The 24,320-nt window shown below is 40.0% G+C and overlaps 1 protein-coding gene and 1 long non-coding RNA gene across 2 annotated transcripts; both read left to right on the top strand.

The window, feature by feature from the left end:
* Window positions 1-52: 52 nt before the first annotated feature.
* Window positions 53-18,471, top strand: LOC119496151 (NLR family CARD domain-containing protein 3-like; the record flags this gene model as incomplete). The annotated part of the gene is made up of 8 exons (XM_037783262.1): window positions 53-88; window positions 425-574; window positions 2,763-2,854; window positions 7,174-8,965; window positions 10,822-10,998; window positions 16,440-16,613; window positions 17,481-17,654; window positions 18,306-18,471. Coding segments are annotated over exons 2-8 (2,706 nt in total), but the record flags the coding sequence as incomplete, so codon positions are not given.
* On the top strand, window positions 18,468-22,556 carry LOC119496153. The gene is made up of 4 exons (XR_005208657.1): window positions 18,468-18,479; window positions 18,707-18,880; window positions 20,266-20,274; window positions 22,546-22,556. It is a non-coding gene; the product is annotated as an uncharacterized LOC119496153 (long non-coding RNA).
* Window positions 22,557-24,320: the final 1,764 nt, after the last annotated feature.

The raw sequence follows: 24,320 nt of genomic DNA, 5'->3' as shown, positions 1-24,320 counted from the left end.
CAGGAAGGGAACCCTGACCCTTTACGTGTTCAATGACTCCATTTGGAGTCGACAAAGCAGAAGGATGAAGACTGAAGACTGACGCAGGGTGAGTGTTAATCCAACATTTCATTATTTCACTGTCAAAGTCTCTGAGTCAGTTTTCTCCCTGTGGACTGTAGAAGAAAGAAATGTTAGAATGAACTTAACAGTTTGATTCATCTGTGAACACAAAGTCATGATTGGCTGAATAATATTCATTAAACCTGCCGTAACCCAAGAAAACAAGCAGAGATTTAAAGACAACTGACCAGGTGAATGCTGGATGGTTTTATTATACTGTGTGTTACTTCCTGTTTTCTCAGTCTTGCCTGTGACTGTTGAACAAACTTGTTTCCTTTAAATGATCTGAACTCACAATCAATGTTCCTGTTTTACCTCTCAAACTGACTTCAGATCAGAAGATGAGTGATTGTGTGGAGGAAGAGGAGGACAGAGCAGAGTCTCCAGTCTCTAGCTGTCTGTCTATGAAGAGTGACGAGTCCAAAGATCATCCTCCATTCCTCAGTAATGAACCTCGACCCTCAGAGTCAAAGTAAGAGACTGTTTTTACTGTAAGCTGACCTTGTGGACGATGATGCATTGAGGATGAAGACAAAACGTTCTGCTAAAAGATTTATATTCCTCAAAAATGCAGCTTCATGTTGTACTAATTGAGCAAGAACATGTGTCATTTCTGGCTACCATCTATATTTGGATTATTAAAAAGAGTTGCAACTCAGGAAAATAGCTTAAATTATTTTTCATTATGCAACAGACAATAGTTTTTTCTTTCAGATGTTGAGAAGAATCTTAGTCATATAAGTCTGAAAAAAACAAACAAACAGAAATAAAGCACATTAGCTTTTAGCCAAATTGATTTAAACAGAAAAATTAGATAACATTTGACCAAAACTCATTTTAATTCAACCTGTTCAAGCCAAAAGAGATTCTCATGAACACACCGTGTTAAAAAGCTGATTTGTGTGTGCAACACACACACGCCCTCATAGATAAACTCTAAGGTCAAAGTTTTCCTGTAAATGAATAACAGAGCAGAAGGAGGAAAACTGTAGACTGAGGCAGGGTGATAGCGGGGCAGATAAGCTGAAATATTTGTAACAATCGTGCATTTTGCGATAGAAGCAACAAATTTGGTACAGATGTAGGTTTATATGTTATGAAAAGATGTAGGTATCGGGGCACTGCAAATTTGCCAGACATTTTTCAAAATGGCCGCAAAATAGACGCTAAATATTCCAAAATGTTGCAGAATACTTTCATTAGCAGTAAAATTGACAGAGATATCGCTGGACAAAGGTCTGGGTCACCAGTAACTTCTAATCACAGTTAAAAGTCAAACTGAACTTTGGTAGAACTTTGGGTTGTATTGCTAACTAGCCATGATATATGACCAACTAAAGGAGGAAATCATCATCGATTGCTCCCGTGAGTGGATTACAGTTTGTTATGCTTTTTTTCCTATCTCTCTATTTACTCTGTTGCTAGCGAAACAGGTCGCTAAGGTTGCTTTCACTCATAACCCATTTGGTCTGGTTAAAACGAACTCAGGTCCGTTTGCCCGGTTAGTACGGTGTGTTTGGGCTGGTGTGAAAACTCATTCAAACTCTGGTGAAGACCAAACAACCAAACTCTGGTCCACCTTAAAAGGTGGGTCTCGGTCCGCTTCCAACCAAACTCTGATGCGTTTCGTTTCTGGTGTGAAAGCAAGCGAACCAACCACCAGCAGATGATTTAAGCATGATTTCAAAAGCTAAACTACTAATAAATCCATCTGCTGAACATTTGCAATATAATGGAGGCTGTCTCTTTCTGAATTTATTTTCTGTGTTAACAATAAACACATATAAAACAGGGAAACTGTCTCTTACCTTTCTGACTTACCTTTCGTCTTCCAGTAATTATAGTTTATGCAAGTGCTGTCCATTGAAACGTCCACTGCATGTTGTGACGGTCATCCTGCGGATAGTGACCATGCTAGTAACAGGCACGGCATATTGGTAGCTATAACTAGTTAGATAGTAAAATAACATTAGCTATAACTAATTCCATAGATACAGTCCTAGACTTTTGTTGACCAAGTAGAGCGCAGATGGGAAAAGTCCGAGATACCTTACTGGTGACCTGTTCATCACTGTGGAAACTACAAGCTAGCTGCTGCCCAAATCCTGTCATGGATTACTCCGTTCCAATGGACAGCACTTACATTAACTATAACTACTAGAAAACTAAAGCAGTCAGAAAGGTATGGCGCAGTTTCCCTGTCTTATAAGTGTTTATTGTTAACACATAAAATAGATTCAGAAAGTGACAGCATGTTTATTTATATTGCAAATGTTGTTTAAATTCTATACTCCATTCATATCATCACTGACAGGCAGTCACTGTTTACCGTGATGACGCTGCCACCTTGTGGTTTCCCGGGGCATCCTCTCAATATGTGCGTACATGAGCAAGTTGCAGTTTGTTTATATAGTTATATAGTTTATATAGTTATTTAGCCTCCAAAATAATATTAATGTTTTATAAATGGCCGTTATTCTTCTTTAATACACAAAGTTCAGCCAGATCACTCATTACAGACTGAATGCTGAATTCAAACAGAAAAGTAACAACACTTTAACTCTTCCCTGTGACCATCTGAGCTTCAGTGTCGGCCAAGTCTTGATATTTTTCAACAACAATCAACAAATCATTTTAGTTATAAAGTAATGTCTCCACAGAGAGAAGAAGAGGAGTCATGCTTCTGTGGAGGAGCTGATGTCCAGAACAAGACCTGGACTGCAGACAGCCAGCCAGACCAGCGCTGTACAAAGTAAGACTGTAGATCGGTCTGATGATGTCTTCATGTCTGGAAACAGGACTTGTTATTTGAATACACTGACTATTGTTGTGACAACTGTTTAAGATCTTCTCCATCATACATATCTGCTCTGTATCACTTGTACTTTAGTCTCCTTTGAGAGAAAATCTGAACCCAAAAGAAATAATTTTATATTTCTATGTTTTGTTTCTATGATAGCACTCCATCTTTGCATTAACCAACAATCAGAATGATGTTTGTTTTCCATCTGCATAGATGAAAATGGAGAACTATTAAACTCTGTGTAAAGCAACAACATCACTGTTCTATCACAGACAGACAGACACACTGACTAACAGCCAGACAGCAGCCTGAGACACAACAAGAGTGTAGCGTTTTGTAGCGTTATTGCATAGAGCAGATTAATAATCAATCATTAATCGATATCAAAATATGTATCCATAATTAATAACCCAAAATGATTAATCATTAACCCATGAATTGTCATAAAAGGTGAATGAGAGTGGTGACACTCAGCTTCAAATATCACACACAATTACTTTTAATATCATACTTTACCCAGTTTTATAAAAACAGGGAAATATTCACAATTTGATATCAATCAATTGAGTCTCATAATCTCAGGGTTGCTACAGAGTTCTTGGGCATAGTGAACAGTGATTTGAATTGTTTACATACTCACACAAAATCAAGTAACCACGTTCTTTATCAGATGAAGTGTTTATTTGACTAATTACATGACTAAACTACTAACAGAATATAATTGAATAAATGATAAAACAAATGGAAAAAGGAATAAAATGAATAAAGGATAATTAAAGGAATACAGGGAATACAATGATGAACATTCACGGATAGAAACAAATTAAATGTGACCAGGTCAATTCAGTGAATAATATCCCTCTGATTGGATTTTGACATTTGCTTATCAACTAAATTTTGTTTTGATATTAATGTACCATTCAGCAGCAGAGAGTTTAAGAAGCACCAGGGAAGACTGAGAAGCAGTTTCATCCTGTAAATGTAGGCGTGGTCTAATTCAAGTTTAAAATTTACAGATGGATTTCCTAATTCTTCTTGCGTTTAACATTGATTATCCATTTTTGTAAACTGACCTTATTTATTAATTGACTATAAAGTTGTTTATTAGTCCAGTCATCAAACTGTTTGTCCTCTGAAAATGCATCTATACATCAACCTCACTGAGAAGGCTGGTGGATGAGGGTTGTGCTGTTTGGAGTAGAGCATTGGCAGATTCTGTCAGGAACACGGCACTTTGGATCTTTTGGATCCAATTTGTGCGACCCGGATTGATTCGTTTCTGTTCTTCAGTGGCTCTCTTTGGCGTCCTCGGGCATCCTCGGATATGGTCGGCTGGCACGTTACCTTGATGCATTTTTCCTTCTCCGTCTCTCTCTGTCTGGTGCAGCATCTCTTAAGGTCTTTCTTTAAAGTCTCTTTTCTTCACACTGGCTGGTACCACCAATACATCGTGGATACAGTAGGGCTGCTTCAGGTCTCAGCAGCTGGCTGTTTCAGTCCTCAGGGCATAGCAGCTCGGCAATAGAGCAGCAAAAGAGATGGTTCGGCATGGCAGGATTCAAAGTTCTTTAGCCATATTGGAGCATGTGAGAAGGTCCAGATTCTCTTTTCAGGATGCCGATCTCAGCCTGGCCTGAGAGGCTGGGCCTCCGGTCCTCAGGACGGCGGGCAGCGTGTGTCCCTGGTCGTGTTCTTTTCTCATTCACCCCCCTCCTTCCCTGGCATGAGATGCTCAAGGGAGGGGGGGAAAGGCTTAGGGACACAGCTCCCAGAGCGGAAGACCCACCAAGACTAGCTGACTTCTTCTTCTTCTCAGTTAAGAAAGGGGTGCAGCGTTTAGTTGACAGGAAAGAGCATTCTCCTCCCATCTGACAACTATACGGATTCTTTCAGTTAAACTTATTTCGCAGGATTAATACTAGTTAATTTGTTTCACACAATCAATTCTTCCATATTTGACGTCTGGGCTTCATCTGCTACAAATAGACATCAAACACTCAGGATATACATAAACCACTGAATAAAACTTGATCAACAGCCTACTTTTTTATATTCAATGTATCTGGTGTCTTCATCGCTTCTCTGAGTTTCAGGGAAAAACCCAGCTTGACCTTTGACCCGTAACTCAGAGAAAAACACAGCTTGGGTCATAAATTGAGGGTTTGTCAACTCCATGAGGGCCTTAGGGGTCATGTAAGCAGTTTCTGGAAGAAGTTTAAGAATTAAGATATAGATGGTCATTGTTTTCATTATCACATTTCATATTCTTCATCTTTCAGTCATCATTCGCTACAAGAGCCAAAGACTTGAACAACAGCCCACATTATTTCCTGCTAAAGTCTCCTTCTCTAACTTACAAACACACGTCTTGTCCTGCAGAGCGACATGTTGAACAAGCGACCAAAAAAACATCCACTGAGGAAAGTTGCACTGCTAACATCAGTTTTCAGGCTACAGTAGAGTGCTAATTAGCTAGTCAGTTGCAGCACTTTAAACATCTTAAAAAGTGTTGTGATAAAAAAACTAATATCAACATTGGTTAGATTAGATGTTTAACAGGGTCCTGTCACTTCAAATCTATTTCGACCTCACTCTGACCGTCACCACGGTCTTCACCTTGAATGAAGCCATCTGTCTTCCTATCTGCGAGACCATAATATCAACAAAGTCATGTGACTGACCTTAAGAGGCTTGCCCGTAGGCTATAAAGCATCCGGAAACCATGCCTCTTCCTCTTTGCCTTTCTCGCCTCATCTGAGACCGGTAGGTATGTCAAGAAGCCAATAATCCGTCACTTTATTGTAGAGGAACCTTGTGTCCCTGAGGATTTGTGTGGTTTTTCCTGTGATTTCTGTATTTTGTCGTTTTTGTCAGCGGGGTGCTTTAGAGTTATCCCCGCTGCTGTTGTGATACCTGTAAGTAACTTTCTGTTTGTTGCAGGTAAGATAAGTGATATCACCTGCTGTTGATTACTCCCATAGCCTGTTGGCATTTGGATGAGTAGCCTGTGGCAGTATTATTTTCCTCTTGGAACATTATGGAAAGCAATTACATATTTAGTTCTTTCAGCTGTTTTGCAAGTTAAGTTTTCTTTTTCCCCTCGTACATGCGCATACAGGAGTGGTGATTTAGATGAACTGAAATAAATAAATAGATTTGAGTTATGTAGTGGGGCGTACTCCATGCACTTTTGCAAGGTTTTATAGGGGCAATGTGACATCCGCGGCAATCGGCTCCACAGTTCGTATGTCGGCTGCCGAGCATGTTAGCGAGGTGGTGGAATCTTCGGTTCCTTGCGACAATGTTGATATTACTCATCCAAGGTGAAGACCATGGTGACGGTCAGAGAGTGAGGTCGAAATAGATTGTAAGTTATGTCCATAACTATGGATCAATGAGACCGAACGATGACCGTCACCATCTCTTGTCCCTTGGAATGGGCTGAGGCGTTCGAGGCAGGAAGAAGAGGCCCGGTTTCCGGATGCTTTTTAGCTTACGGGCCAGCCTCTTAAGGTGAGTCCCATGACTTTGTTGATATTATGGTCTCACAGATAGGAAGAAGGATGGCTTCATTAAAGGTGAAAACCGTGGTGACGGTCTTCGTTCGGTCTCATAGATCCATAGTTATGGACATAGCTTACGTTCCTCTGCTAAAAAAACACTGTCTGCACTCAGTTTGTAAGTTTCAGATTTCAGCACATTTGTTTACTTTGTCTTTTCCTGTTTTCTGTTCGGCGTTGTGCCACGCCATGAATACAAGCACTTCTACTGCAGGAAAAAAACGAATTTATTTACTGCTGAAAACTCAACATTTCCTTCTGTTTCACATAATAGTCCTCCACCAGTAAGGGGCTTTTATTTTGAAGGAGCTATAGGAAATACAGTATATTTGTCAACAAGACACATATTCTGCATTATGTGATCAGTTTTAAATTTTACAGGGAGGTAGGAACAGCCACAGTGAGCTGTTTAGATGAAGAGCTGCTGGCAAGCAGCTGAGGTTCCGCCTCCTCTGCTGTCAATCAAACATGTGCACCAAGACACAGTCAGAGGCTGAGAGAAAATTAGCATTTCTGAAGTTTCTCTTAAAAAATAATAACTATAAACAATAAATGTAAAAATCACGTTGACGTTAGTTTTGACTTCAAGAAGGGATGATGACTTTATAACCTTTACTTCTTTATAGGTTGTTATATTGATTATTTTCATATTGGCAATGAAAATAATAAGTTTCTGTGTTTTGTCTCAAACTTGTCTCTCTCTTTCAGCAGATAGTGGTCTGCAGGAGGTTGTAGATGAACATAAGATCAGTCTGAGGAGGATATGTGAATGTGTGACTGGAGAAACTGATGAAACAGGAAGTAGAACCCTCCTCAACAGGATCTACACTGAGCTCTACATCACAGAGGGACAGAGTGAAGAGGTTAATACCCAACATGAGGTGTGGCAGCTTGAGACAGCTTCCAAGAAGAAGACCCTCCATGACACTCCAATCAAGTGCAACGACATCTTTAAAGCATTACCTGACCAACAGGGACACATCAGAGTCGTTCTGACGAACGGCGTCGCTGGCATTGGAAAAACCTTCTCAGTGCAGAAGTTCACTCTGGACTGGGCAGAAGGCTTGGAAAACCAAGATGTCATTCTGGTGATTCTGCTTTCGTTCAGGGAGCTGAACTTGATCAGAGATGAGCAGTACAGTCTTCTCATGCTGCTCCATGTTTTCCATCCAACATTACAGAAGGTCACAGCAGAGAAGCTCGCTGACTGTAAAGTTCTGTTCATCTTTGATGGCCTGGATGAAAGCAGACTTTCACTGGATTTCCACAACAACGAGGTTGTGTCTGATGTCACCCAGAAGTCATCAGTCAACGTGCTGTTGACAAACCTCATCCAGGGGAATCTGCTTCCCTCAGCTCTCGTCTGGATAACTTCCCGACCTGCAGCGGCCAATCAGATCCCTCTTGCATGTGTTGACAGGTTAACAGAAGTACGAGGCTTCACTGACGCCCAGAAGGAGGAGTACTTCAGGTGGAGAGTCAGTGATGAAAAGCTGTCCAGCAGAATCATTTCACACATCAAGACATCCAGGAGCCTCCACATCATGTGTCTAATCCCAGTCTTCTGCTGGATCACTGCTACAGTTCTGGACCACATGTTGACTACAGACCAGAGAGGAGAGCTGCCCAAGACCCTGACCGACATGTACTCACACTTCCTGGTGGTTCAGACAAAGAGGAAGAAGCAGAAGTATGGTGAGGGACATGAGACGAGTCCACAGGAGCTGATGAAGGATGACAGGGAAGTTCTTCTGAAGCTGGGGAGGCTGGCGTTTGAACATCTGGAGAAAGGAAACATCACGTTCTACCAAGAAGACCTGGAGCGGTGTGGTCTTGATGTCACAGAGGCCTTGGTGTACTCAGGAGTTTGTACAGAGATCTTCAAAAGAGAGTGTGTGATCTTCCAGAAAACAGTCTACTGCTTTGTTCACCTGAGCATTCAGGAGTTTCTGGCTGCAGTCTACATGTTCAACTGTTACACAAACAGCAACACAGAGGTACTCGAGGACTTCCTTGGAGAAGAATATGTTCATTCAACCCTGGATGTCTTCCTGAGGAGAGCCATGATGAAATCCTTTGAAAGTAAAAATGGCCACCTGGACCTGTTTGTTCGCTTCCTTCATGGCCTCTCTCTGGAGTCCAACCAGAGTCTATTAGGAGGTCTGCTAGGTCAGACAGACAACAGTCCAAAAATCATCCATAGAGCCATCAACAACCTGAAGGAAATGAACATATATAAAACCTCTCCTGACAGAAGCATCAACATCTTCCACTGTCTGATGGAGATGAACGACCACTCAGTACATCAGGAGATCCATGAGTTCCTGAAGTCAGAGAACAGATCAGAGAAGAAACTCTCTGAGATCCACTGCTCAGCTCTGGCCTACATGCTGCAGATGTCAGAGGAGGTTCTGGATGAGTTGGACCTGAAAAAGTACAACACAACAGACGAGGGACGAAGGAGACTGATTCCAGCTGTGAGGAACTGCAGAAAAGCTCTGTAAGTCCAGTTGTGATTAACTTTATAGATCAGTGTAGTTTACTAGTTTAGTTCTTCAAATATACAAACTATAAATTATTCTTAAAATATAATATTCTTATAAGTGTTCCACATGTTTATTACATAAATATGTCAGTTGTATTTTGTCACAGATGTTTTTGAGCTGTTTCAAATGTTGAGTTAAAAAATGTTTCAGTTGGTTCTGTTTCTAGCTGTCAAGTTAATAAACATACATATACTATTTATTTCTAATAATTGTTACATTTTACAGTTTTTTCTTATTTATCTTTTTGGGTGATGGAGACGACATGTGAACCTGGTAAAACAAATGAAAAAAACAAAAGATCAGCTGGCTGGTGGAGCGCTGGGTCTAACAGAACGTTTGCTGATCCAGCAGGGAGTCGGGGCGGTCCTGGGATCAGAGCCCTGGTGCTGGGTATTGCTTTCAATAGGCCTTGCACCACATTACACGTTACCTTGTGTGTTTTTGGGCTCATCTCTTTCATTGGCTTCAAATCCAATATGTTGCCACATTGCCGCAGTTTTAGTTTTCTTTGAGACCAGCTCTGCCATGTCTCATCTCGTCACCCCAAAAAACACATGAACTTCCTAAGAAACAAACCTCTTCTTGTTTATAAACCAACATAATATCATAATATTACGTTAATCATGTTGCCATATTGCTTATTAGTAATGCAATACAGGCTGGATTTAGCACTGTGATTCTGTCGGCACAGGTTGTTGATGTAGGCTGCTTTTAATTTGCCAGAACGTGTCATAATGACAAATGTCGGTTCTGCCGGTTAGCATAAAATCAAACCGGTTTAAGCTCGTACACCGGACCGGACCGGCAAAACCAAAAATCGACCCAACTCTAGCATTAGCCACCATAAACTACTCGTCATACGAGACAAAGATTGTCGAGTGTGTTGAATCAAGCAATGGTGCATTTTATTGCTTTCCTTTTTTTCCTTTTCCTTTTATTCTGTTACTCACAGAAGGAAACTCAAGTGTTTCTCTCTCTTGTTGGTGTAGAGAAGAGTAGTTGCAGGAAATACACAGCTTCCGCCAATAACAGAGGTCTGATGCATATATAACAGCAGAATGGTAGAATTCAGACTTTTTAAGAGATCTCATACACACCAAAGATCAATGTTATGTTTTTAATGCTGATACACTGATAACATCTTTCTGATGATATTATGTTGAAAATAATGCAACCCTATTGGTTCGTTAATTGTGTTTGTGAGCTGAATACGTTTGATGCTCAGAAAAGAGTGTTAATGACAAAACGCCATGCAGTCATCAAAATATCTAATTATATGAATGTTTAATTATGTACAGGTCTAATATTATTATGCGATTTGTTTAATTTCTCTACCGTTTGGCAGCAGTCACTGAATTTTCCCATTTATGGACGTGAACCTGACAGCAGCAGGTAGCTAGCAAAGAGAGGTCATCTTTCTCAACTGTATTATTATTATTACTTATTCACTGAGTTTTAATGTGTTTTTCTAATCAAAAAGGCCTCATGCTAACTTTGTGGAGACAGACCTGGGATCAGATCACACTGACAGACTGGACATTATGGAAGCCTCAATATAACTAAATTTTCTCTCTCTTCATCTGCAAGATTATAGAAAAACAAAGATTAAAAGTCTTGCGGGTTGAGAGAGAGTGATGAGAATTATTGTTTTATGTCAAACAGTGAGATGAGATTAGATGAACCACTTATGTGAAGAGTAAATGTTAATCAAAGAAGTATGTATCAAACTGTTTAGTCATCAAATGCATGAAGTAAATATGAACTGTCCTCTTTCATAATAACATATTTTGTAATTTTTGTGTCATGACAGACTTTCTGGCTGTCGGATCTCAGATACTCTCTGTGAAGTTGTGGCCTCAGCTCTGAAGTCCAACCCCTCCCATCTGAGAGAGCTGGACATGAGTGAAAACTATGACCTGCAGGATTCAGCAATGAAGCTGCTGTCTGCTGGACTGGAGAGTCCAAACTGTAGACTGGAGACTCTGAGGTCAGTTCACTGACTGTAGCTTATGTATAGTAGTGTGTACACACACTCTCTATGTACTGGCTCTGCTCCAGATGGCTTTAGAAAGGGACACGTTTTCGTGTCGGCCACTGTAGCTCTCCAACACGCTCTGCACACAGGAGAGGCTTCAGTTGTTTGCAATCTCTTTACGTCACCGCTATATACCGCCAGATCCTACACACTGGACCTGGCATCTAACTAAAAACCCATTAAAAAAATCTATTGACTTCCAGACGAGGGAACCGGAAGTGCTAAAATGCTGACTCATTTCTGGGTTTTAGGACTCATTCCTGTAGTGCTCTATTTGAACATGTCTAAAAGTGCAGCACTCTTCAACAAACACGTATTGCACCAACTTAAAACCACATAAGTGATGATTATGAACGACACCATCAAATTAGAGGTTTCTACGGTTCTAAGTTATTCCATCGGCCTTTTTGACAGCAGATTTAACTGTGCTCTGTTTTCATGTCAGCATTGTCAAATCATTTGATGCCACAGACATTTAGATTGCAACAAAAAACAAATAAATATTCTGCATCAGAAACATCTTTGCAGGTTCATATTTTTTTCAAGTCTATCTCAATACAATACTCACATGTTCATATTTACATTCAAAGAGTTATTGATGTCTGTCATCATTCCTTCTGTCTGTGAAGCAATCCCTGTATAACCTGAGTGTTACAAGATGAGGACTAAATCCACAGTCTTGTTCTGTGTAACATTTTCTTTTAAAGTGATAAAGATGTAATGACTAAAGCGAGTCTACATGTGGCTGCCGTCCAATAATGACAAATAATAAAACAGATACAACAGCTACACTTTACTGTAATGTAGCCTTTAAAACCAGGAGAAAACAACACTTATGCCATATCATGATATTACTAGGGCTGTCAATCAATTAAAATATTTAATCACAATTAATCGCATGATTGTCCATGATTAATCTCAAATTAATCACACATTTTTTTTATCTGTTCAAAATGTACCTTAAACGGAGTTTTCTCAAGTCCTCTTATTAACATGGGAGTGGGCAAATATGCTGCTTTATGCAAATGTATGTATATATTTATTATTGGAAATCAATCAACAACACCAAACAATGACAAATATTGTCCAAAAACCCTCACAGGTACTTTATTTAGCATAACAAATATGCTCAAATCATAACATGGCAAACTGTAGCCCAACAGGCAACAACAGCTGTCAGTGTGTTAGTGTGCTGACTTGACTATGACTTGCCCCAATCTGCATGTGATTATCATAAAGTGGGCATGTCTGTAAAGGGGAGACTCGTAGGTACACATAGAACCGAATTTCATTCACATATCTTGAGGTCAGAAGTATTTAACCTCCTTCCTGACAAGCATTAACTTTGACAGACATAGATATTACCTTATCCAAAATCTAGGACGATATCTAGTCTCATATCGATATAATATGGATATATTGCCCAGCCCTAGTATGTATCCAATAAGTATGTTGTGTTTGACAGTTTCCTTGTTGAGCTGCAGGAGAAATAGTAACTCAAAGAAGGTATTTGGTACTAAACAGTCTGTAACTTTGGTAAACACTCACTTGATTTGTCTGACTCAGACTGCTGAATCTTCATATTAGTTTGAGTTGAACTTATGAAGTAATTTCTTAGAGTGTAGTTGTGTTATGAAGGGACCACTTCAAAGGAGGAATGATTACTGCCACCAATAACTTTTAATGTACAGACACACTTGAACGAATATGGACCTTTCCTGTAAATTGCATAAACCTACTAAGCTACCAGATAGAGTCAGAAGAAGGCCACGTAATAAATGAAAAGTCCAACAAGTCTGATTTGATATTGATCCTTTAATTCCCGACTTGACTGAGATCAGCAGCATGTAATTGATGTGTGTTGACATGAATAGGTGTATGAATGCTGTGGTGACATTTGGATGGTATCTGTAGAAGGCTGACATTATGATGATCCACAATAACACAATGACAAAGTCATTCTACTCATTTTAGGGAAAAGATCATTGGTTAGGACATAGTAATGTTGAGCTACACATTTAAAACCTGAACACATCTGATTGGATTATAAAGTGATTTTTATCTTCATCATTTATTCTTTATTCAGATTATGGCGCTGCAGTTTGTCAGAGATCAGCTGTGCTTCTCTGGCCTCAGCTCTGAAGTCCAACCCCTCCCATCTGAGAGAGCTGGAGCTGAGTGGAAACAACCTGCAGGATTCAGGAGTGAAGCTCCTGTGTGGTTTTCTGGAGAGTCCACACTGTAGACTGGAGACTCTGAGGTCAGACACCATTCTTTACTTCTGTGCTGAGATTAAAATGATGTGAAAGTTGTGGTGACACTAAACCGCAGACATAAGGCTGATATTATTACAGTCCATTGACTGTGGCAGAGCAATGTTGAGCTACACATTTAAAACCATAATATATCACAATACTTGACTTTCATCATGTTTCTTTTTTTCCAAGAAATGATAATAAGAAAAATGTAAGTATGAAGAATAAATAAATAATCTCTATTTCAGCTAACAGACAATAACAAATATACTGGAAAAACAAAAGTTCGGAAACTTGTGTTTGGTTGATTATTTCTCTGTTGTTACAATGCTAATTGGCATTGTATTTTACATCATTGGAAAGCCTGTTTATTTACCTTCGCAATGATGTCCAACTTGTAAGGATCATGCATTTGTGGGATGAGCAGCACAACTGATTATGTGGGTTGTGCCCAAGAAAAATTTGCCAAAATGCTCTGCCAAAACGCTGACTGAGGGGAGACACTTATCACCCCAAAATGGGGACCTGATAAAGAGGCCCAGCCCTATGGGCAGGTAAGATCAAGTCACATCCGGGTTGCACCTAGCACCAACTCACCAAAGGAGGTTCCGACTGCAACATTGAAGCGGTACAATCTGGTGAAGGTTGATGGAACTGACTATGTGGCTGCCGTGCAAATCTCGTCTAGAGAGGCACCCTGCCACAGTGCCCGTGAGGTCGCTACACCTCGTGTCAAGTGCGCATGCACCTCTGGTGGCAACGGCCCATCCGTCTCCTAATAAGCCTGTTGGATTGTCTCAACAACCCAGCGTGACAACCTTGACTTCGATGGTGGCCTACCCAAGCACTCCGGTTTGAAATAAATAAACAACTTGTCCGTTTGTCTAAACACCTGCGTTCGTTTTACGTACATCGCCGGGGTCCTAACCGGGCATAGTGTCGACTGTTGTCGGTCGGCTCCCTCCCACTCTTGAGGGGAGTAGAAAGGACGAAGCTCAACTGACTGGCTCATGTGCATTTCCGAGAGTATTTTAGTGAGGAAAGCCGGATTAGGGCGAAGGATCACCCCCGCACCATCTGGCAGAAACCTGCAGCAGCTATGATGAATAGATAGAGCCTGCAGCTCCCCTACTCTCTTCACAGAGGTCACTACCAGAAGGAAGGCTGTTTTAAGTGACAGCAATTTCAGCTCTGCAGATGCAATAGGCTCAAAAGGGGGGCGCTGCAATGACCCCAGGACACGATCCAAATCCCAGAGGGGCAAAGCTGGCCCTCTACTACGAGCTGTAAGCCTATGAGCCCCCTTGAGGAACTGTGAGATCAGAACACACCAGCTCTCTGGGAGTCTGAGTTCCCCAACCCGAGCAGCCTTAATAGCAGCCCCCAGAGCTTGAGACCCTGGGGGAAGGGGTGGAACAGTGACCTCCCTGCCCGAGACAGCAGGTTTCTCCTGACTGAAAGCTCCCATGAAGCTCCGTGCAGGAGAGGTGGAATGTCGGAAAACCATGTCATGTGGGGCCAGTTTGGGGCCACCAGAATCACTCTCCTGTTCTCCGCCTGCTCGCTCCGAAGAAGAGGCGGCAGAAGGCTGGCCGCCTGGCCCTGTGTGCTGGGCTTGCTTTCGGGAGAGGGATTCGAAACCTCTCTTAACAATCTCTGCTTTCTGCTACTACAGCGTGTAGACACAGCTTACGTGCTCCGTGGAGATCAAAATGGCAATGATCCCACGCCAACGCATGCGTTTATAGACTCGCGTCTAGGCGTGGCCGGCAATGCCGTTGTGTCTTAAATAAGTATCTGTTCTGTAAAGTGGAATTATAGTGAGGTTACAGCAGAGGATGTTACATGGACCCTAGTATGTGTGAACTCCGTTCTGAGAAATAAACAGACTATGTTACTACATCGTTAAGCCGAATCGCTGCCTCCTTTATGTGCACTCTCACACAACAGTAACATATCAGTATCCATGTCACCTGACCCCGGAGGGGTCACTCCCCATACATATGGAATATGTAGGCTGGAGAGAAAGTCTCGATACGATAGGGAACATGATTTGTATAGATGGATCCTCTGGTGGAGCTGTCAGAGTTTAAGAGGTGAAGTCACTACGTCTTTATTGAAGTAGCAGCACGTTGTCATATTAATGAGAGCTCTGTTTCACTTTTTGTATTTTACAGTTTTTAACCTGCATCCTGTTGGCTTCAGGTGTTTGGAGTTTACATTTTCTAAACTTCTACGTTCTAAACCTTCTTCAACTCTGAACAGATTATTAAACATTGAATGATTTCAAGCAGGAACATTGTCTTCTAAAGTTACATAATTTATTCTTTATTCAGATTGTATGGCTGCAGTTTGTCAGAGATCAGCTGTGCTTCTCTGGCCTCAGCTCTGAAGTCTAACCCTTCCCATCTGAGAGAGCTGGATCTGAGAGGAAACAAGCTGCAGGTTTCAGATGTGAAGCTCCTGTGTGGTTTTCTGGAGAGTCCACACTGTAGACTGGAGACTCTGAGGTCAGTTCACTGACTCTCTGTTACTATTATAGATCGTATATGTTTAATTAACAATTGAACCTAATTTATGTACAAACATAACTTACACTGATAAAGTTGTTAATGTCCTTATCTTCATATGTTCATGTTTCTTGAACTAAATTTAGTCTGCAGTCACAAAAGACTTAATATTTGTTTTACATTGATCAAGTTTACTTCATGAAGTAGAATTTTTTTAGGTTTTGGTTAATTTCAATGTGTATTCACAAATAATGTCTGATCATTAATATTGATCCTCCAGAAGACACACACACACACACACACACACACACACACACCAAATGCAGCTGTGTATAGGATCAATATAATATTGATCCTCTAAATCCAGACTTGACTGAGATCAGCAGCATGTTATTGATGTGTGTTGACATGAATAGGTGTAAGAATGTTGTGGTGACATTTGGATGAAATCTGTAGAAGGCTGACCTTATGATGATCAACAATAACACAATGACAAAGTCACTCTACTCATTTTAGGGAAAAGCTCATTGATTAGGATATAGTAATGTTGAGCTAAACATTTAAAACCTGAACACATCTGACTGGATTATAAAGTGATTTTTATCTTCATCATTTATTCTTTATTCAGATTGAGGGACTGCAGTTTGTCAGAGATCAGCTGTGCTTCTCTGGCCTCAGCTCTGAAGTCCAACCCCTCCCATCTGAGAGAGCTGGAGCTGACTGACAACAAGCTGCAGGATTCAGGAGTGAAGCTCCTGTGTGGTTTTCTGGAGAGTCCACACTGTAGACTGGAGACTCTGAGGTCAGACACGATATTCTACTTCTGTACTGAGATTAATATGATGTGAAAGTTGTGGTCACACTAAACTGCAGACATAAGGCTGATATTATACTGATCCACACTGAGTATGTTAATGCTGAAGTACATTTTCTTCTTCAGTGGTTTAGTCCATTGACTGTGGCAGAGCAATGTTGAGCTACACATTTAAAACCTTAATATATCAAAACTCTTGACTTTCATCATGTTTCTTTTTTTCCAAGAAATGATAGTAAAAAATACATAAGTATGAAGAATAAATAAATAATCTCTATTTCAGCTATCACACAATAACAAATATATTCAGTAGTTGTTTAATATATACATTTTATGAAGATATATGATGCTTGTACTTACTGAATAGTTTAAACTGAAGATGCTTTGATTTTATGACTCCACTATTGCTAAAATATATGTTGTAGATATCTTATCTTATATGTCTTTTGTTCACATTTCCCCAAAATCTATCCTGACATATTTGACATCTTTGGAAACTTTGAGATCTTGAGTTGAATCTTGAATCAATTTCTGTGGTTTTTATTTGTGTTTGGCTGCACAACATGAGTTTGTATAGATGGATCCAGTGGTGGAGCTGTCAGAGTTTAAGAGGTGAAGTCACTACGTCTTTATTGAAGTAGCAGCACGTTGTCATTAATATTAATAAGAGCTCTGCTTCACTTTTTGTATTTTACAGTTTTTAACCTGCATCCTGTTGGCTTCAGGTGTTTGGAGTTTACATTTTCTAAACGTCTATGTTCTAAACCTTCTTCAGCTCTGAACAGATTGTTAATCATTGAATGATTTCAAGCAGGAACGTTGTCTTCTAAAGTTACATAATTTATTCATATTCAGATTGTGGCGATGCAGTTTGTCAGAGATCAGCTGTGCTTCTCTGGCCTCAGCTCTGAAGTCCAACCCCTCCCATTTGACAGAGCTGGATCTGAATGACAACAACCTGCAGGATTCAGGATTGAAGCTCCTGTGTGGTTTTCTGGAGAGTCAACACTGTAGACTGGAAACTCTGAGGTCAGTTCACTGATTCTCTGTTACTATTATGGATCATATATGTTTAATGAACAATTTAACCTAATTTAAGTACAAACATAACTTACATCCATAAAGTTGTTAATGTCCTTTTCTTCATATTTTCATGTTTCTTGAACTAAATTTACTCTGCAGTCACAAAAGACTTGTGTTTCTTAAAGAAACTGTAGAAAATGTCCACTGTTAGGTTGTTAAAGTAAATTAATATATATCATTTTTGGTAAATGTTCACATCTGGATACAGAAGATCCTCTGAACTAATATTGGTTTTATATTGATCAAGTTTACTTCATGAAGTAGAAATATTTCTCTGGTTTCTGTTTGTTTCAACGTGTTCCACAAATAATGTCTGATCATTGATATTGATCCTTCAGCACACACACAGAGATTAGCAGCATGTTATTGATGTGTGTTGACATGAATAGGTGTATGAATGTTGTGGTGACATTTGGAGGATGTCTGTAGAAGGCTGACATTATGATGATCCACAATAACACAATGACAAAGTCACTCTATTCATTTTGGGGAAAAGATCACTGATTAGGACATAGTAATGTTGAGCTACACATTTAAAATTTGAACACATCTGACTGGATTATAAAGTGATTTTTATCTTCATTCATCTTTATTCAGATTGTGGAGCTGCAGTTTGTCAGAGATCAGCTGTGCTTCTCTGGCCTCAGCTCTGAAGTCCAACCCCTCCCATCTGAGAGAGCTGGAGCTGAGCCTCAACAAGCTGCAGGATTCAGGAGTGAAGCTCCTGTGTGGTTTTCTGGAGAGTCCACACTGTAGAATGGAGACTCTGAGGTCAGACACCATTTTTTAATTCTGTACTGAAATTAATATGATGTGAAATTTGTGGTGACACTTAACTACAGACATAAGGCATCCTGTTGGCTTCAGTTGTTTGGAGCTTACATTTTCTAAACTTCTACCTTCTTAACCTTCTTCAGCTCTGAACAGATCATTAATCATTGAATGATTTCAAGCAGTAACGTTGTCTTCTTAAGTTACATAATTTATTCTTTATTCAGATTGAGTTACTGCTGGTTGTCAGAGATCAGCTGTGCTTCTCTGGCCTCAGCTCTGAATTCCAACCCCTCCCATCTGAGAGAGCTGGATCTGAGAGGAAACAAGCTGAAGGATTCAGGAGTACAGCTGCTGTCTGGTTTTCTGGAAAGTCGACACTGTGGACTGGAGACTCTGAGGTCAGTAAACAGTCAGAGTAGGTCCATGCTGGTTTCAGCAGTATTGTTGTGATGTGTTTCCTCAGTTAAGCTGTGAGAGGAGAACGGTGACACAGAGAGAGAGAGAACAGTCAGCCAATCACATCAGCCAGAAGCTTGTTGTGATCATGTGTTAGAGTTGATGTGAAGAAGATGTTGTTGTTGTGTTCAAGTCTCCAGGAAATAAAGCTGGATTACAGCTGACAGCATCACAACATGTATAGAGACAGTGGTCCTCATACATCAAACTGTCGTACCATCAAATCTGATCAGAAAGTCTTTGTTCTCTCATTGATCAGTTCATCTTTGTCACAGCTCTGAGATCAGTCTGACTCAAGCCTCAAATCACTGGCTCTTATTTCATAGAACCATCGTTACATTTAGTAACCATGATGTTGTCTTTATACAGACCAGAACCTCTGTTGAAGACCAGGAATCATTTGTAATTTAAATGTCACTGAGACACTGTTTTTTAACATCTTTGAACCCTAACAGCAATAAATCCATCATTAAAGTGAGCAGTGAATATCTCTCTGATTCTTCAGTAATGATGCATTCAGCACTCTCAGCAGTTTATTTCCACTGGGTAATTCAGTGAAATCTACAGACTTGATGCTCAAAATCTCCACAGGTCTGTGAGTGCTGAGCTCAGTGTGTTCACGCCAATATATTAACATGAGAGCTGAAAGGAAGCTCTAAGGCTACGCTACACAGACTGAAGTCCCTGCTGCTCTTTATACTGGATGTTTTATTTCTATTTTACCTTTATTTAACCAGATATGTCAACTGAGGACCAATTCTCATTTACAATGACGACCTGGCCAAGAGGCAGCAACAGAAGGCAAGGCCATACAAGATATTAGATCATAGAACATAACGATTAGTGAAATAAAACATTAGACAAAATTAAAACATGAAAACATCACAATATATACAGTATACAACAATAGAAATATATATATGTGCTGTGTTCCAGGGAGGCAAATTCAGAAATCAGTGATTCAGTGATTCACCAATTCAGTGATCAGAAACTATCGCTTGTAATAAGTTATTAAAGGAGGGTAACGGGATGAGGGTGTGGAGTTTTAGCGTCTTTTGTAACTTGTTCCAGTCACTAGGAGCAGCAAACTGGAATGAGTGACGACCAAAGGAGGTGAGGACTTTAGAAACGACCATACTGATGAATTTGCTAGAACATAAATTGCTGTTACTGTTGCAGATATTGAGTAGTCAGCGGAGATATGGAGGTTTTTTTTCTAATGATAGTTTTATAAATGAACTGTGTGCTGTATCACTGACTGACAGCTGATGAAGGGAGTCTCTGTAAACACTGATTCATGACTTCTGTTGTCTTCTTCTCTCTTCAGATTAAGGTGGTCTCTGTCAGAGTCTGAGTGATCAGAAAAGTGGATGTGTTGAGAGGATCAGCTGTGTCCTGATGATCCACAGAGGTTCACCACCTGGACCTGGATTTTATTTTGTCTTTTTTTTTTTTATTCATTCATATATTCTGAACCCAAAATGCCTCTGCAGATGGTAAATGGTAAACGGACTTGCATTTATATAGCGCTTTTCTAGTCTTCCGACTGCTCAAAGCTCTTCACACTACATGTCAGAATTCACCCATTCACACACACATTCATACACTGATGGCAGAGGCTGCTAAAGTGCCAACTTTGCCCATCAGGATTTAATCTAATCTAAATACTCATTCACACACTCAACATGTGACTCGGAGCAGTCGGGGATCAAACCACAAACCTTCCGATTCGTGGACAACCTGCTCTACCCTCTGAGCAACAGCCACCTCAGATCAGTTCAGTTTATGACAACATAACTGTAGATTAACACATTTAAATAGATCTTTCTGCTTTGCTTTGTGTTGCAGCTCCACCCTGTGGAACGGTGGAGTTTTGCTGTTTATTTCCACATATTTCTAAATAACAGTAGAAGGTAATGAAGTTACCCTTTTAAAACCAAGCCCCCAGGAAGAGCGCCGGGCTTTGATGCCCATTTTCATAGTGGTCAAACGGCGGTACTACAACTTCTGTGTCCGTCACTTGATGCTATTGGGCCCAAAAATACTTTTTCCCATAGACTGACAGTGGGAAAGAGACGTCTGTAACTCAGTGGATATTTTCTTTTTTAGGTAAATCAACTTCCCAGTGTGAACACTCTAATAGCCCTTATTTAAATCATTAGGTCCTAAAAGTTGAAAATGCACTAATAGCTGAATGTGAATGTGTGAATGAGACCCAGACCAAGGCTGGAATGAAGGCTGGGAGGCGGAGTTATAGGAAACACTTTTGCGCCTGCTCTATGGGCCCAATGGATGAGGAAGATCACCGGATGATCCGGGTACTTCATCACTCGGCAGTCGAGCCATTTTGGTTTCATGCTCCACTGAGCAACTCTCATAAGACTAATACGTGCCATTTCTCATATTATCAAAGATAAATATTTGCTTGTAACAAACAGAAATAATTAGCTAAAATCTTAATTCAGTCGAGGCTTCACTTAAGTTTCTCAACTGACTAAAAACAGATTACGTCTGGATTTTGGTGGAAAGTCAGCACTTTCATATTTTATATAATGTTTGGTGTAAAATAAACAAACAGAACTGATTAACATGCATACTCTAGATTTTATATTCACTAATCATGTACATACAGGAAAATTCCAGTTTCATGGTTGACTCTGCTAGTTTTAACATTACATGACTGAACACAGACACATAAAGTCGCCCGTGGAGCTTTTTCCCCTCAGAAATCAGTGTTGAAGCGGTTATCATCAACACCGTTCATGTTCTGTTGTTCCTGCAGGAGCTGCTTTCTGCCAGCAGATGTCACCATTTCCTCTGTTTTATCATAAAGGTGGTTCATCTGAATGGATGCAGTGATCACTGAACTGATGATGTGAATGCTTTCTTTCTGACTGACTTGGTTTTGTAAAGGTTAAGTGTCATCATAATGTAGTTAAACTTGATTTAAAATGATGGAATCACCCGCTTGGAGTTAAGGATAAAGTGATTAGAGTTTGGTGGTCATAGGTCACTGCGACCTCACAAAACACATTTTTGGCCATAACTCAAGAATTAATATGCTAATTATGACAATCACACAAATGTTTATTATGATAAGATGATGAAGTGATGACATTTTGGACAGACATGGATGTAAACTGTAGCTTGACTGGTTCGGGGAGGCATGAAACTGTGAGGCGGTAATTCTTGTTTTTTTTTCTTTTTGAAGAGAAAACAATTTTATTTATTTCATCTATGTTTAAGTATTGTGAGTTAACTAATTTTAAAATGATTTAGCTAACTAAGCGATATTAACAAAGAAATAACGTTAACGGTCACTTGCATTGTTTAAAACTTAAACATGTTTCTGTGGTTTTCTGTCCACATTTTAAGATGAACAAATATCTGTTACTGCACTGGACAGTGAACTCATCATTGTAGTAAACATGAGACTGCAGGTATTTTGTCATATTAGTATTCAGCAACTGTCTTTGACAGAACCTCTTTAACATCTCACACAATAAATAAAAGTCCACAGTGTTCCTACGCAGGGAGAGAAAACTGCATGTCCACATGTTATAATAAGAGCAGGAGTATATTCTAGTATACTTTACAGTCCCGGTAGCTTCAGTTTGTGCCTCTCATGTCTTACCTTTAAACTCAAGTCACAGAGCTACGCAGACTATCTTCAGATAAAATCCTTCTTCAGCAACACTTGGAGCTGTTTTGAAGACTCCATAAAGAATCTTCTGAACATCTGTTGCAAAACAAAACAAATTTTAATCAGTTTACCAAGTTGTGATTGTATTTCCAAATCCAGGTTGCTGGAAACGGCATGTCCTTGCTCGTTTTTGTAAAACACAAGCTGCGTTCACACCTTTTGTATGATATTGGAATTGTGTATTGGAAGAAATATCAATATAAACAAATGTAACTCAAATGATAATATAATACATTTTAAAATTGTGCTTCACATTGTACTAATTGAGCAATAAATATGTGTCATTTCTGGCTTCTATCTGTGTTTTGATTATGAAAAAGAGTTGCACAGTTGCAACTCAGGAAAATGGCTGAAATATTTTTTTATTGTGCAACAGACAGAATTATTTTTCATCCAGATCTTTAGAATAATTTTATTTGTATAAGTCTGTAAAAGAAAACAGAACAGAAAAAAATCAAGCTTTATACTAAATAGATTTATTTACATATTCTTGTTTGGTTGGCTTCAGCTATGTTTCTAGATTAGGTTTTACACCCTTCATTCACCACACAACCACTCATCCATCTGCTGACAAACTGATAACACTGATTCACACACCTCATCACCTCACTATGGTTTTTTGGTTATTGTATGTTTAATAATAAACTTGTACACCTTTCAGTTTAAATCCGTGTCACTGCCGTCTCTTGTCATGGCTCATGAGCCGGGTCATGACACTCATAAACACATCAAGTTAAGGGGCTGATCCGTGTGAGTACACACACACACACACACACACACACTATTTACTGTGTCACAGCCGTTTCAGTGAGCCAGCATGCTCTACTGCAGGGCTTCAATGGATCAGGGCCATAATAATGTTATTAATTACATCTGTGATTACTCTCCAATGACATGTCAAAATGGCTGCTGTAAAAAAGGCATATTACGCCAGTTTTAGCTTCCCTTCATTGACTTTCACTTTAAACTGTAAATGGACACGCCCCCTTCTTACCTGCCAGGTCTCCTTAAACCTTATGCCTGATGGAGCTCTCTCTAGACCTGAAGTTTTAAAGGTTTATTCCACCAAAATACTGCTTTATGTCTAACGACTTGTAGTTTTAAAGGTTTATTCCACCCAAATACTACTTTATGTCTAACAACTGTTAGTTTTATTTCACCCAAATACTACTCTATCTGTTTGTCTGTCTCTTTTTTGTGTTTAGCATTGCAGTTCGTCTGCATTGCTAAACACTGGTCTGCTGGGGCAGCAGCGTCTCAGCTGCGGACAGGAAGAGACTGGATAGAGTGATCAGGAAGGCCAGCTCTGTCCTGGGATGCCCCCTGGACCCAGTGGAGGTGATGGGAGAGAGGAGGATGATGGCTGAGCTGTCATCCATGATGGGTAACGACTCCACCCCATGCAGGACACCATCTCAGCACTGGAGAGCTCCTTCAGGGACAAGCTGCTCCACCCGAAGTGTGTGAAGGAGCGCTATCCCCGGTCCTTCCTATTTGCAGCTGTCAGACTCCACAACCAGCACTGCTCCCAGTAGACCACATACACACTAAAAACTGACAATAACTGCACTATACTGTACACCGACTGTGCAATATTTTCAGGGGAAATTACATTTCTCAGTTATGCAATAATCAATACTGTTTATATCGTTCATATTTTTGTATTTCCTTCTATTTAA

This window comes from Sebastes umbrosus, chromosome 10 (genome assembly GCF_015220745.1).
Source record: "Sebastes umbrosus isolate fSebUmb1 chromosome 10, fSebUmb1.pri, whole genome shotgun sequence".
Classification (NCBI taxonomy): Eukaryota; Metazoa; Chordata; class Actinopteri; order Perciformes; family Sebastidae; genus Sebastes; species Sebastes umbrosus.
Note: the sequence above shows the minus strand (reverse complement) of the source record. Positions and strands in the feature narration are given on the sequence as shown.